General features: G+C 43.0%; 1 protein-coding gene across 1 annotated transcript in view; it reads left to right on the top strand.

The window, feature by feature from the left end:
* Positions 1-13475, top strand: part of GSTA4 (glutathione S-transferase alpha 4) — a 20719-nt gene extending 7244 nt beyond the window's left edge. Inside the window, exons 3-7 of the mRNA XM_007130195.2 lie at positions 4671-4722; positions 6223-6355; positions 7226-7367; positions 8931-9062; positions 12870-13475. Of these exons, the coding sequence (XP_007130257.1) occupies positions 4671-4722; positions 6223-6355; positions 7226-7367; positions 8931-9062; positions 12870-12992 (582 nt within the window). The 3' untranslated portion in view covers positions 12993-13475. The remainder of the gene's footprint in view (positions 1-4670; positions 4723-6222; positions 6356-7225; positions 7368-8930; positions 9063-12869) is intronic.
* Positions 13476-13701: the final 226 nt, after the last annotated feature.

The raw sequence follows: 13701 nt of genomic DNA, 5'->3' as shown, positions 1-13701 counted from the left end.
GATCATATTTCTCTTGTGCGACGTCCGGGGTGCATGTCTGCCTGTCTCGTTTTCAGCGTTGCTGAGTTTGATCAGTGTGTTCCTGTGACCTTAGCGTGTTCCACACAGTATTAAGTTTCCTCCATCACCCTTTCAAGTGTCGTTTGCAACCTTGATCATCACCACTGTTAGAGATTACAAAATGGTGACTTTTCTATTTCTATCATTTCACCTGAATTTATTAACTGTGGTACTCTTATAAAGAGTCATTGTTCACTGATTAACTACTTAATTACCTTGAAGTACAGTTCAAATAAGAAAAGCAGGATAAGTGCTTGATTCTGCCACTTTATCAATTTTCAGAATAATGAGTCATTACCCTAGCAACCTTCAGAGGTGACAAATGAGGGTTGATGGGTTTGGGGTTTTGTTTCTTATTGTTGGTTTGGTTTGGTTTTGGTTTCCTTACCTATCATTATGACTCACCACACTGTGTTTTTACAGTTTTCTAAATTAGTGGATATCATTTTTATATACAAATTCTGATTTCTGACTTCTCTTGAGAAGTTGGAAGATCTGATGATCCTGGGGCCTCATTTCCATAGGGCAGCAATTGCTGCTTCTGAGTAGGGACGGTCCCTAGAGATGGACCTTTCTAGTCCGCACAGTCCCCATCATTCCCTGTTGTCTCAGGACATATTTTCTAATTGTGTTAAGAGGAAAGCGAAACAATTCTTGATCCTTTGACTTGAACCTAGTCAGCTTATTTATGTCACCTGTCTAACCCCTGTATGCTTCTGAGTTTGCAATTATTTAATACGTTTTGAAGAGGGTGTCTTATATGTGTATGTACTAGAATCCCTTGTCCAAGCTCCTCTTCCCTAGCTTCATTCTACTCTGCTGTGAGTCAGCATTCTTGGTTACAGTCATAGAAACCCAACCCTAAGTAAGAAAAACAAAAAGGAACATGGGTCATGTGATCTACCTACCCTCAACCCGGCAGGCAGGTGGGGTACAGTAATTAGCCCAGCGTGGGTCTCAAGCCCACTCCTCTGACCAGGGTGGAGGGAGCTAGACTGGCCTCCCTCACAAGGGCTGACCACGTGGTTTGCAGGAACAATTCCCAAAAGGTGGTACCAGGGGTCCCTCTCCTTTCTGTGCCCAGTGACATTTTCAGCTACATTTGTGCTCATACAGATCTGAAACAGGAGGGCCAGGCCGGCAGCCGCTGGATGAGTTCATGATTCCCAGGGTCACGGTGTCGGTTAGAGCCTGATGTGTAAAGCATATGCATCCCAGTAACTAGGTACCTCGCACGTGCTGAGAGGCAGCCTGGCCTGATTCAGGGAGTCAGCGTCCTCCATCTCACGCTTGGTTTGGGTCCTCAGACCTTGCTCTGTGCTGGATGCTGCTTCTTGGCTGCTTGGAGCTTCATGTGCCCAAAGACCACCCCCAACCCCAAGCCTGGTCAGATCCTCCTTGTGGAGAGGGGGGTGAACAGTGTAAAAGAGAAGATGTGAAGGCCACAAACTCCTCATTCAGGACTTCTGGGCAGTTCACTTAGAAGAAGGGGGCGTGTGAAGAGGGAGCGGGTGGTGTGGACGTGGGCACTTCTCCAAGGTTCCCAGCGGGAACAGCACCCCATCAGGGCACAGAGACGTCTGATTGTGTGGATGGAAGCCGCACACTGTCTGTCCTTACAGCCCGGAGCAGCAGCCAGACAGTCGCCAGCTCCTCCAAGCTCTGCCTGGTGACTTTTTCCCTTCCTCCCTCTCCTACCCTCTAATCTCCTGTTCCGGTGCTAGATTGTTCTTACAGACAACAGAGGGAGGCCCGCATACCACAAAAAAAAAAAAAAAAAAAAAAAACAGAATCGGAACAATTTGGAAGGAATTAAAAAAAAAATTTTTTTAATTAAAGTATAGTTGATTTCAGGTGTACAGCAAAGTGATCCAGTTATATATATCTTGCAGATTATTTTCCCTTATAGCTTATAACAAGATATTGAATATAGTTCCCTGTGCTGTACAATAGGTCCTTTTGTTTGTCTATTTTATATATAGTAGTGTGTATCTGCTAACCCCAAACTCCTAATTTATCCCTCCCCCACCCCTTTTCCCCCCTGGTAACCATAAGTTTGTTTTCTATGTGTATGAGTCCGTTTCTGTTTTGTAAATAAGTTCCTTTGTGTCATTTTTTTTTAAGATTCCACATATAAGTGATATCATATGATATTTGTCTTTCTCTGTCTGACTTACTTTGCTTAGTATGTTAATCTCTAGGTCCATCCATGTCGCTCGGAAGGACTCGTTTTTTTTTTTTGTTTGTTTGTTTTTGTGGTATGCGGGCCTCCCCCTGCTGCGGCGTCTCTCGTTGCGGAGGACAGGCTCCGGACGCGCAGGCTCAGCGGCCATGGATCAGGGGCCCAGCCGCTCTGCGGCATGTGGGATCCTCCCGGACCGGGGCGCGAACCCGGTTCCCCTGCATCGGCAGGCGGACGCGCAACCGCTGCGCCACCAGGGAAGCCCAGGACTCGTTTTTTTAAAATTTACATTTCTGGTCTCTCCCAACTACTGGATGTGAATCTCTGAGGGATGAGCCTAGACACACACACACACACACACACACACACACACACACACACACACACACACACACTTCCCCATGTACTTTATAAATGATCATGGTCATAAAAGTGTGAGAGCAGTGGTGCAGAGGAAACACCACCAGCATCACACCTGACCAGGTGGGCATTTGGACAAATGCCTAGAACATTCTTGCCCTGAAGTTAGTGCTTCCTGGGCCACAGATGGAGTGCCTCTAGGGGCATTGAGGCCCCCTCCTCACACGGGAGGACCCTGGGAGTAGGAGAAGCCATGCCTACACATCCTGATGCCCATTGGTGCGGAAGAGAGAATGGCCATGTCTATGCTGTCAGCTCTGCCCCTCCTGGGATGATGGGGCAGCGCAGGGAGAGATGCTGGTGGGGAACCATCTGGGGACTCAGTGGGCATGTGAAGGGCATCAGTACATTAGCACGAGTTTTATTTATCACAAGAAAAGAAACTTTTCAGTGTTTTTTCCCACCCCACCCAGCCTTTTAGTTTGAAAACTTGAAAACCTACAGAAAAGTTGTAATAGTACAATGGACACCTTCTAACTAAATTGACCAGCTGTTAACATTTTGCCACATTTGCTTCCTTCCCTCTTCTCTCTCTGCTTTATTTATTCTTAATCACTTGAAAGTAAGTTACAGACATCAGCATGTATCTCCCTGTTAAGAAAGAAAGAAATAATTGTTCTAATAACCGCGATATCATTGTCACAGCTGAGAAAGTTAACACTAACTTTACAACATCTAATGCACAATTCATATTCAGAAGTTCCCTCTCGTCCCCCAAAAGTCTATGTAACTGTTATTTAACTATTTAGCAGTTATAACTACCCCTCCCCCCATCCAGGATCTAATCAAGATTCAGATATTTGGTGGTTATTTCTCTAGTCGCTTTTCATCTATCAATAGAACAGAACCTGCATTTTGTTCGTTTCTTCCCTACCCTTCACTTAACAGAAAAGGAATGTGTGAAGGAGGAATTGAGTCTCTTGCATGAATTTCTGCCAACAGAAGTAAGGAATCAGTTATGTGACTTGGAGGCCAAATGACATAAAGAATTATCAGAAGAGGGCTACCTGGCTAAAGTCGATTCCCTTTTAAGTAAAGATTTGCCCTTGAGAGCAGAATTCACGCTTTTGGTCGGGAAGAGGATCGATGGCTAGGAAACGGGAGCCAGGCAAGTGGTGAGGACCACAGAGTGGGAACAGCAGGGGCAAAAAGTCCCACAGACCAGTTTCCAAACCTTGCACATCCTGGAGGAGCTTAAAAACAAAACAGGCCATTTATGTTACAGAGTGTCCCACATCCTGGATATGCCCCATTTTCACCTCGCAGTTTGATCCAAGTTAAATTGGTTGGCGAGCTCTTTCTTCAGTGGTGCAGTGTCCTCACTGTGTCACAGCAGGGAGCACGTGATGTGTCACGGTGTCCCCCGGTGGGGAGCTGAGTTTGACCACTTGGTTAGGTGGATGCTGGGATCTCCAGATCTGCAGAGATGTTTCTTCTTTGTCATAATAAGGAACTTGTGGGGTGACACTTTGAGATTGTGTGAATATCTATGCCCCATGACCCAATGATTTCAGCATCCATTATGATCCTTATCAGAATCAGTTATTACATTATAGGGTGAAAATTGGTGATTTTCTAATTTTATCATTAATTAGGAATAATTCTACATTAATTAGTGCTAATTCTGTAAAAGAGAGCTTTTCTTCTCCCTTTTTTTTTAGAATCATCATTTATGGACACGGATTTTTTTGTTGTGTTCTAATCCATAACTGATATCACTCTTTTCGATATTTAAATTGTCCCAGATGTGGCTAGAGAATCCCTCGTGTAGAGTCCTGCATGCCTTTGCTTTTGACATATCCATTAGTCTTTGAGTACATCCTCACTTTCTGACATAAAAGAGTCAACCTTTTCTTCTGGGAGTCCAGTGATACTTAGAAACAAGATGTGGGTACTGAGTATGTTCTTTCTCTCTGCTTTTGAGGCAGTTTAACTTGGTATTTTCAGTCCTGAACCTGTAATGACATTTCGCTTCTTTTTTTTGGGGGGGGTGTCTTTTTGAATTTAGTTTGATGAAGAATTTTTAGAAACAAAAGAACAGTTGCAGAAGTTGCAGGATGGTGAGTATCAAAATGTATTACTGTCGGTAATGCTGATTTTCTTTTCTAAGAACCCATATTTACGTGGAAGGGCAAAGATACTGCTGACACTAAGCATCCAGACCAGTATCCTAAAACCAGACAAGCAAGAGGAAACAGTAGCCGAAATTGCCAGGAAGTCTCTTCGTATTCAGTAGTTCTATAAAAGCTGGCGAAAGGGAAGGAGCAGTTCCTCCCTCCGTCCCAGTGGGCAGCCCTTCTCCATCTCTCTCTCCTCCCCTGCCCTCCTCTACCTTTCCCCCCTTTTTTCCTCTCCCTCATCCCTTCCCTCCTCATTTTCCTCCTCCTCCGAATTACCTGAGGCATCTGCACCTGCTTGAAGTACGCAGATAAAAGTCACCATTTACACTGGGCTGCTTTCTGAAATAAGTACCAAACAGGTGTGACATCAGTGAAAGGCCCCCTTTTAACTCCTGGTCACACCCTCCCTCCACACCCAGGCCCCTGTAAGCATCCTCCCTCCTGGCCATCAGCAGGGTCCTGAGGCCCAACTCAAGGCTCCTCGGAGAGGGACCAGCTCTGCAGGGATGTGATGCCTGGCGTCACTGGGCCTGTGCTGAGTACACATCTCCGCTCGACCCGCATGTGCCCCCAAGCCTTGAGACCTCCCCCAAGCCTTGAGACCCCCTTGAGACCCCAGCCTTGAGGGCTGGGCTGTATGCTGTACTTGCAACTCTCCCCAGCGTTTGGTGTGGGGAAAGTGTTTGAGACAGGCTTCTTGAAGAAAGTAGTGGGTTACTTTTTGACCAGTGACAGCGTACTTGGTGGAAGGTGGACTGTGGTAGTGGACGCCTGTACGTGAGTATCAGCTGGTGACTTAGGTTTCATGATCAGATTGTCAAAGCAGTGCAGTCATAGAACATTCTAGAGTGATGGGAATGTTCTGTTCTACAATGGCCAGCGCAGGAGCCACCAGGCACATGTGGCTTTTGAGCACTTGTAATGTGTCCAGGTTGACTAACGAAGTGAGTTTTAAATTTTTCAAAAGTTTGATTAATTTAGAGTTCCCTGGTGGCCTAGTGGTTAGGATTCTGCCCTTTCACCGTTGTGGGCCCAGGTTCAATCCCTGGTCAGGGAACTAAGATCCTGTAAGCTGTGCATTGCAGCCACACACACAAAAATTGATTAACTTACATTTTGGTTTAACTATACACACGCCGCTTACTGGCTACTGTATTGGCCAGCGCACCTCTAAAAAAACGTCTTCACTCCGTCTCCCCTACCCTTTGTCACTGAGGCTAGGTGTTTTTCCTGGGGTGAAAATCAAAAGGGAAGATTTGGATCAATGCTAGTTTTCAGGCTTGTTTTATGGCTAAATCTGCACCCCTGAATGAAGTTGGGGGAGCTTCCTAAGCCTGTTTCCTAAGGCTGTGGTCCCATTGTCCCTTTTCATTCAGCAGACCGTGTTTTGATGGGGGTGCAGGGAAGAGATCACTTCTAACTCTGGGCTTCCATTCCCAGGTAACCACCTGCTGTTCCAACAAGTGCCAATGGTTGAAATTGATGGGATGAAGCTAGTGCAGACCCGCAGCATCCTCCACTATATAGCGGACAAGCACCATCTCTTCGGCAAAGATCTCAAGGAGAGAACCCTGTACTGTGGCCCCTCTGGCGTGTTCTCACTTGTCCACTTACCAATGCTTAACTGATTAGTCGTCCTCTACGGCACACCCGTCCACTTCATGTCCTGTATCGTTAGTGGGAACAGAAAACAAACCCCCAGAAAGGTCAAGACCAGTTGGAAAATCAGTACAGAGAGTCTGAGTAAAACGAGAGAAAGGAATTGAATTCAGATATTAGAGCCTGTGTCTGGTGCAGGTTTCAACATGTTTAAATGCTTTGATAGTTTTTTTTTACCTTTCTTGCAAATGTGTTATCACTGAGTATTAGGAATAGGAAGCTGCTGTGACATTCAAGGCCCAGGATACTGTGCACTGGATTATAATTTGAACTCAGAGCCTGGTCCTTGTACCTCCTGGATCATGACCCAGGGCAAAGTGTTACGCTCCAGTGTCCTGATGAGTTTCCAGTATGATGGGGATAATAACAGCACATTCCTCATAATGCCATAGGAGTCAATGAAATATCGGATATAGAGTGTTTAGCACCGTGCCTGGTACACACCAAGCATCCTATAAATGATACCCACTATTTTTACAAATGTGAACCTCCACCTGCACCAAGCCTGGGTGCTGGAGTGAGGGTGGCGGAGTAGGGGCCAGGAGAAAGGGCGTCCGTGGCTCTTGTGCTTTGAGATGTGTGACAGGTGTTTCTGAAAGATTTTTCTGAATCACAGCTAGAATTGACTTTGCACCTTTGCTCTAAAGGGACAGGTGGAGATGAATGCTTCTTGGTGCTTAAGTTGCCAGAGCCTTAAGAGAAAAACACTCTGGATACTTAGTTGTGGAAGCCAATGAGTTCAAAGAGAGGGGTGACTGAGAAAACGCTTTTTTGTGTTTTGAAGGATTGACATGTATGTGGAGGGGACCCTGGATCTTCTGGAACTGATTATCATGCATCCTTTCCTCAAACCAGACGATCAGCAAAAGGAAGTGGTGAACATGGCCCAGAAGGCTATAATTAGATACTTTCCTGTGTTCGAAAAGGTAGGTGGCAGTGAAGCCTGTGAACACGGCATCACCAGACCACGAACACCCCTTTCTGCTCAGGCAGAGTAAAGCTGAGCCCTGCTAGACCAACCTCCTGGACTCCTGAGGGCTCACAGGTGCCATCAGCACAAAGCCAGGATGTCTTGGAGCCTCCCAGCCTCTTCCAGAGTCTTCCATGTTTAATGGGAAAAATATGGGCTCGCCCATGTGTGCATTGTCATTGCTTACATTTGCCAGGTGCCACCTTGTGCAGGATACAGAAGAGAAGAAACCACCTACTTCATTCATTCTTTCATCATCCTACCTGATAGTTTGGTGTAAAGAGAAGAGCCATGGCTGTTTTATTTCTCTTCCCTGTGCTCTTTTTGTTTTTTCTTTTGTAATTTCTTGTCTCATTACTGTATCTGTTTTTCTGAGCTTCAAGCTCCTCCTCTCTTTTCCTCAACTGAGAGGGACTATTTTAAAGGCTTCAATTAAAAAACAAGAGAATGTGAAAATCTGGAATTGGCAGACTTCCTCTGGCCATTGGTGTGGAATTAGATGTAAGAAGGAGGAGAGATGTTTTCTGAGTGTTTCTGTCCTTGGTTTTGTGGCCTCTTGCCCACAGGCAGTTTGTGAACGTAAAATACGATGATGCAGAAAAGTGCTGGGACGAGGGAGGAACAGGTGCCTTGGAGAAGGGTCATTGCTGGTTCCTCTGTCCCTGTGGCCCAGACTGTGTCAGGGCTCCACTGAACATATGAGCTAAATAATTGTCACCTTCTTTTTACCCGTAATGAAATAGAATCACAGAGAGACTGGGTGACATGCCTAAGACAGGAGCCAGGACTGCAACTCTGGACTCTTCGTCCTCTCCCTGTCCGGCTCCAGTAGCTCTGTTTGATTTGGAGTCATATTAGAGTCCTTGTCACACACACGTAAGCACACACACTCATGGGCATCCGCAAAGAGCATCTTCCCTGTTCTACCACTGTTCCTTGCCCCTTCCCGATCACCGTCTATTCCTATGAATCTCTGCACCTGTGTTACTCTCAAAATGAGAGTCAGGATGAACTCTCATTCTTTTAATTTTCCCTGTCTTAGAAGATGTGAAAGGAAGCCTGCTTTTTTACTGTCATGTCTCGTTTATGACTGTGAGTCCTGACACACAGAAACACAGAACTGGCAAATGAGATTAGACTCCCCGGACAGGACCAGTGGCTTACGTCTTACATCACTTCCCCTGAATGCGTCAGGGCTAATTCTTTTCTGCAGATACATTTATGGAATAGAGGTATCCTTTTAAAGCCCTGGATGCTAAATCTAGAATTAATATTTCCTTTCCCTTTTTAGGGCCTCGTTCTGATGTAAAGCAGATACTTAAGGATGCTTTCATATCTACACCTTTTTCGCTCTCTCCCTCTCATATAGGGAACTTCTTCTTAGTTGATGTTATTCGTAAAAGGATAAAAGGACAAGGTTGTAGTTTCAGCCCTTCTCAGATACTGCACTGATTCCACAGCTTCATCATTTTCTCCATCTCAAGTATTATAACCAATGTAAAATGCTTATACCCTGCAGGTTTTACGGGGTCATGGACAAAGGTTTCTTGTTGGTAATCAGCTGAGCCTTGCAGACATAATTCTACTCCAGACCATTTTGGCTCTAGAAGAGAAAATTCCTAATATCCTGTCTGCCTTTCCTCACCTCCAGGTACATAAAACAACGTTTGAGAAAATTGGCCCAGAACTCTTAGGCCTTCCTTCGATATCTGTTGTTTGGTAGGCTGTGTATGTGTGTGTGTGCATGTGTGTGTGTGTGTAATTCTTTTAGGTTCTAGTTAGTAAAATGAAATGAAGGTGCAGACTTGAAATTGGTTTTCTGGTTCCCAGACCCTTAGAGCTGAAAGATCGTTTACATGTGAAAGAAGTTGTCCCTCGGTATTGTTGCATGACTACACTCTTGCAACAAACTCCATACACAGTTTGCCAGTAGGGACCTGCTGTAGACGTAGTTGTAGGGACCAGGGGCTGCTCATCTGCTTGTGCTGTATGTGCTGACGGGAGGACCCGAGAGTCACCATCAAAAACCGCCTCGTCATCAGAGTGTGGCTCCCTTTCTCAGAAATAACATGGTCTCAAATTGGAAATTTTGGAGCCTGAATTCTGAGAGCTAATAAGAGGCACCCTAAACATCACCCCAGAGAATTCTCACCATTCTTCTTCCTCACATTCCAAGGACAGACTTTTGTGCGTGACTCAGTTTATGTTCCGATGTTATTCTTGCAGGATCGATCATAGAATTTAGAAGCAGAAAAGGGCTTTAAAAAGCAAGTTTCATCCAATGCCTTCAATATATTGAATACATATGAAGAAATAGAGACCCAGGGTAAAGACGTCAGCAGCCTGATGGCCTCGTTAGTGGGTATCTCAACTTCGTCTAGAATCTTAGCCTTTTATCTCCAAATGCAGTGGGCTTTCTTCTGTGCTGGTGGGTTGGCCCCTTGGGCCAAATCAGGCCTGCCACGTGTTTTTGTATCACTCTTGAGCTAAGAGTGGTTTTTACATTTTTAAATGGTTGAAAAAATATCAAAAGAATAGTGATACTTCATGACACATGAAATTATATGAAGTTCGAATTTCAGTGTCCGTAAATACCTTTCCTTGGCACAAAGCCAGGCCTGTTCATTTATGCATTGTCTAAGGCTGCTTTTGTGCTACCACAGCAGAGGTGAGTCGTTCTGATACAGACCGTATGGCCTGCAAAGCCTAGAATATTTACTAACTGGTCCTTTATAGAAAATGGTTGCCAATCCCCTATAAAGACCAGATGGACACATCTTTGACCAAGTTATCAAACGCCAAGAGAGACACACACTAAATCTCCAAAGAGTAACACATATACTTTAAAAAAAATTTTTTTCCCAAGTCTAGTGAGCATCATTTTGACATACTAATGAGGACAGCAACCACCGGTTAAATACATACACCCAGAAAATGAGAATAGAAATCTTCAACAAGGCAAAGAGACATTATATAGTTTAGCTCTCTGTTCCTTTCTTCCTGCAGGCACAGAGATGGACATTTTAAAGTTTGACCTTACAGATTGGCCATCATCAAAAACTCTAGAAATAATAAATGCTGGAGAGGGTGTGGAGAAAAGGGAACCCTCTTGCACTGCTGGTGGGAATGTAAATTGGTACAGCCACTGTGGAGAACAGTACGGAGGTTCCTTAAAAAACTACAAATAGAACTACCATACGACCCAGCAATCCCACTACTGGGCATATACCCTGAGAAAACCATAATTCAAAAGGAGTCATGTACCACAATGTTCATTGCAGCTCTATTTACAATAGCCAGGACATGGAAGCAACCTAAGTGTCCATCAACAGATGAATGGATAAAGAAGATGTGGCACATATATACAATGGAATATTACTCAGCCATAAAAAGAAACGAAACTGAGTTATTTGTAGTGAGGTGGATAGACCTGGAGTCTGTCATACAGAGTGAAGTAAGTCAGAAGGAGAAAAACAAATACCGTATGCTAACACATATATATGGAATCTAAGAAAAAAAAATGTCATGAAGAGATTAGTGGTAGGACGGGAATAAAACACAGACCTACTAGAGCATGGACTTGAGGACATGGGGAGGGGGAAGGGTAAGCTGTGACGAAGTGAGAGAGTGGCAGGGACATATATACACTACCAAATGTAAATTAGATAGCTAGTGGGAAGCTGCCGCATAGCACAGGGAGATCACCTCTGTGCTTTGTGACCACCGAGAGGGGTGGGATAGGGAGGGTGGGAGGGAGGGAGACACAAGAGGGAAGAGATATGGGAACATATGTATATGTATAACTGATTCACTTTGTTGTAAAGGAGAAACTAACACACTATTGTAAAACAGTTATACTCCAATAAAGATGTTAAAAAATAATAATAAAATAAATGAAGTCATATTCTGACAAAAAAAAAAAAAAAAGTTTGACTTTAATACCAATAGATCCCTGAAATGGCCCAAGGACCTGTGTATATTTTCCATCCATGATGCTAACAATTTGTTTTTAAATCCCAGGTACTTCTGTGTAAACAAATTTAATACCTGAACAGGTCAAGTATCAGTATTAAAGGACTTCAGAATCTAACACCAGATCTGATTAAATTAAAGGGTCACTCCTGCATTGATTAAAGGGGAAAAGAAATAGTCAAAAGTCACAAAAGTTTTATTATACATGACATGTGTAAGCCCCAGGTAAATCTTGAAACGATAAATCCTTTGGACAAAGCTTCTAATTATTGGTAATAACACAAATAATACAAATACCATAATACAAACAGTTCAAATAAGTAATAAGAAGAGAAGATTGTCATATTTACATAGAATTAATTGACATAATTATTAGTTTTTGTTAATATTAGTGATATATGTATGAATGTTTCTGTATGTTTGTATGCCTGCTTAATTAAGGCTGTGCTTTGTACATAGTAGACATTTAATACATAGTAGCTTTTTAAATAAATGACCTCTTTATTTTGAAAGATTTTGTTAGAATAATTATATATGATGGATATACAGTTCTTCGTGTAGTTCAGAATTTTCACCAGATCACATGGATTTTTCTACTTCATTACTGAAAACTGGTAAGATTTGAGTCTTTGAATGAAAAATAAGATTTTGTTTCTTCCATTACAGTTTACGTGAGTATCTGGTATCTGATAACTGAGCCCTAGGCTACAAAAAAATGCAACTGGCCATCTTTCACACATAGTCAGAAAGAGGATTCATTTGTTAATAGGAGTAAAAATGTCAAGGCAGCTGAATCTTAAAATGTAACTTGTACTATCTGATGAATTTTTAAAACAATTTTATTTAAATGACTTTTATTTAAATGCATTTTTTCTGAGATCAATACATTTGAGGTACTTCCTATGTCTTTTTCGTCCTTCCTTTTTTCCTTTAAGCAAGTATACTCCTATCCGAAGTATCTTTTTTATTTTTCTGTCTCTGAAAAGAGTTCACATCTCGGTATGAACCGTGAGATTTGTATACAGCCTGGCCTAGATTCCAGCCACTGTTGACAGAGATTATAAATGATCATACCAAGAGATCAGACCCTAAACAGGTGCTGGATGACAGTTCTATTTGGATCTCTATAGCAAATATTTATTGAACGTATTCTGATGGACCATTTGGGGGGTTTTTTTTTGTTTATTTTTTTATTGAAGCATAGTTGATTTACAGTGTTGTGTTAATTTCTGCTGTACAGCAAAGTGACTCAGTTATACACATATTTATATACATTCTTTTTTATATTCTTTTCTACTGTGGTTTATCCCAGGATATTGAATATAGTTCCCTGTGCTGTACAGTAGGAACTTGTTGTTTATCCATTCTATACGTAATAGTTTGCATCTACTAACCCCAAACTGATGGGCCATCTTGCACCGCCCTCTTCTCGTAGAAATGAATACCTTTGCTTTTAGCCTTGAACTTTTGCGTTTTCCCTTTTCAGGAGTTCACAGTGAAAATAAGTAATATCCCTACAATTAAGAAATTCCTTGAACCTGGCAGCAAGAGGAAGCCTCCTCCGGATGACATCTACGTGAGAACCGTGTACAACATCTTCATGCCGTAGGACAGCAGCACGGCTGTGAGTGAGCGCTGTCCCCCAGAAATCGCTGTGTCCACAGTTGTGTCTTAATTGAAGCCAGGCTGCCGTGATCCAGCTCTGTCGTGGTGCTGTGTATATTGTTCCTAAGTTTGTCTTTCATGTCAAGGAGATCTCTTCTAGAAGCATCAACCTTTACTGTCCAGTGAGTGATTGTTACGGGACCTCTTCTGAACACCTTTTCGGAGGGGCCGGCATTTAAGTTAGATCTGCTCTGTCTACTCATTTCCTGGTAACGAGGATGGGTAGGACTTCATGTTGTCCCCTGAGCTTCTTTTCTCCTCTCCTTATCCCATTCTCAACCCCCTCCAGTCTCTTCCTGTTTTTAGTGTCTAATAACAGTGGAATTCACTAGATAGTGAGTAACTCTCCTCTGAGCTATAATAATAATAGATCCATGGTAGTAACGAATGCCATTGATATTTGCCAAAATAAAGGATTTACAATTCATTGCCCTGCTGCTAGAATTTTTAAATTAAATCGTTTGGAATACATTCACATGGTTCAAATATCAAAAAAGTATAAAAGGCTATACAGTTCGAAGTGTTCTTTTCAGCTCTGTCCCCCCAGTTTTCTTTGGTTCTGCTCCCTACAGGCAAACATCGTTATCATTTGTATAATCCTTCCAGTTATATTTGACACAAGTATAAGAAAATATAAATATATTTAACTTTTG

The sequence above is a fragment of the Physeter macrocephalus genome, chromosome 18, assembly GCF_002837175.3.
Source record: "Physeter macrocephalus isolate SW-GA chromosome 18, ASM283717v5, whole genome shotgun sequence".
In the NCBI taxonomy this organism is placed as follows: Eukaryota; Metazoa; Chordata; class Mammalia; order Artiodactyla; family Physeteridae; genus Physeter; species Physeter macrocephalus.
Note: the sequence above shows the minus strand (reverse complement) of the source record. Positions and strands in the feature narration are given on the sequence as shown.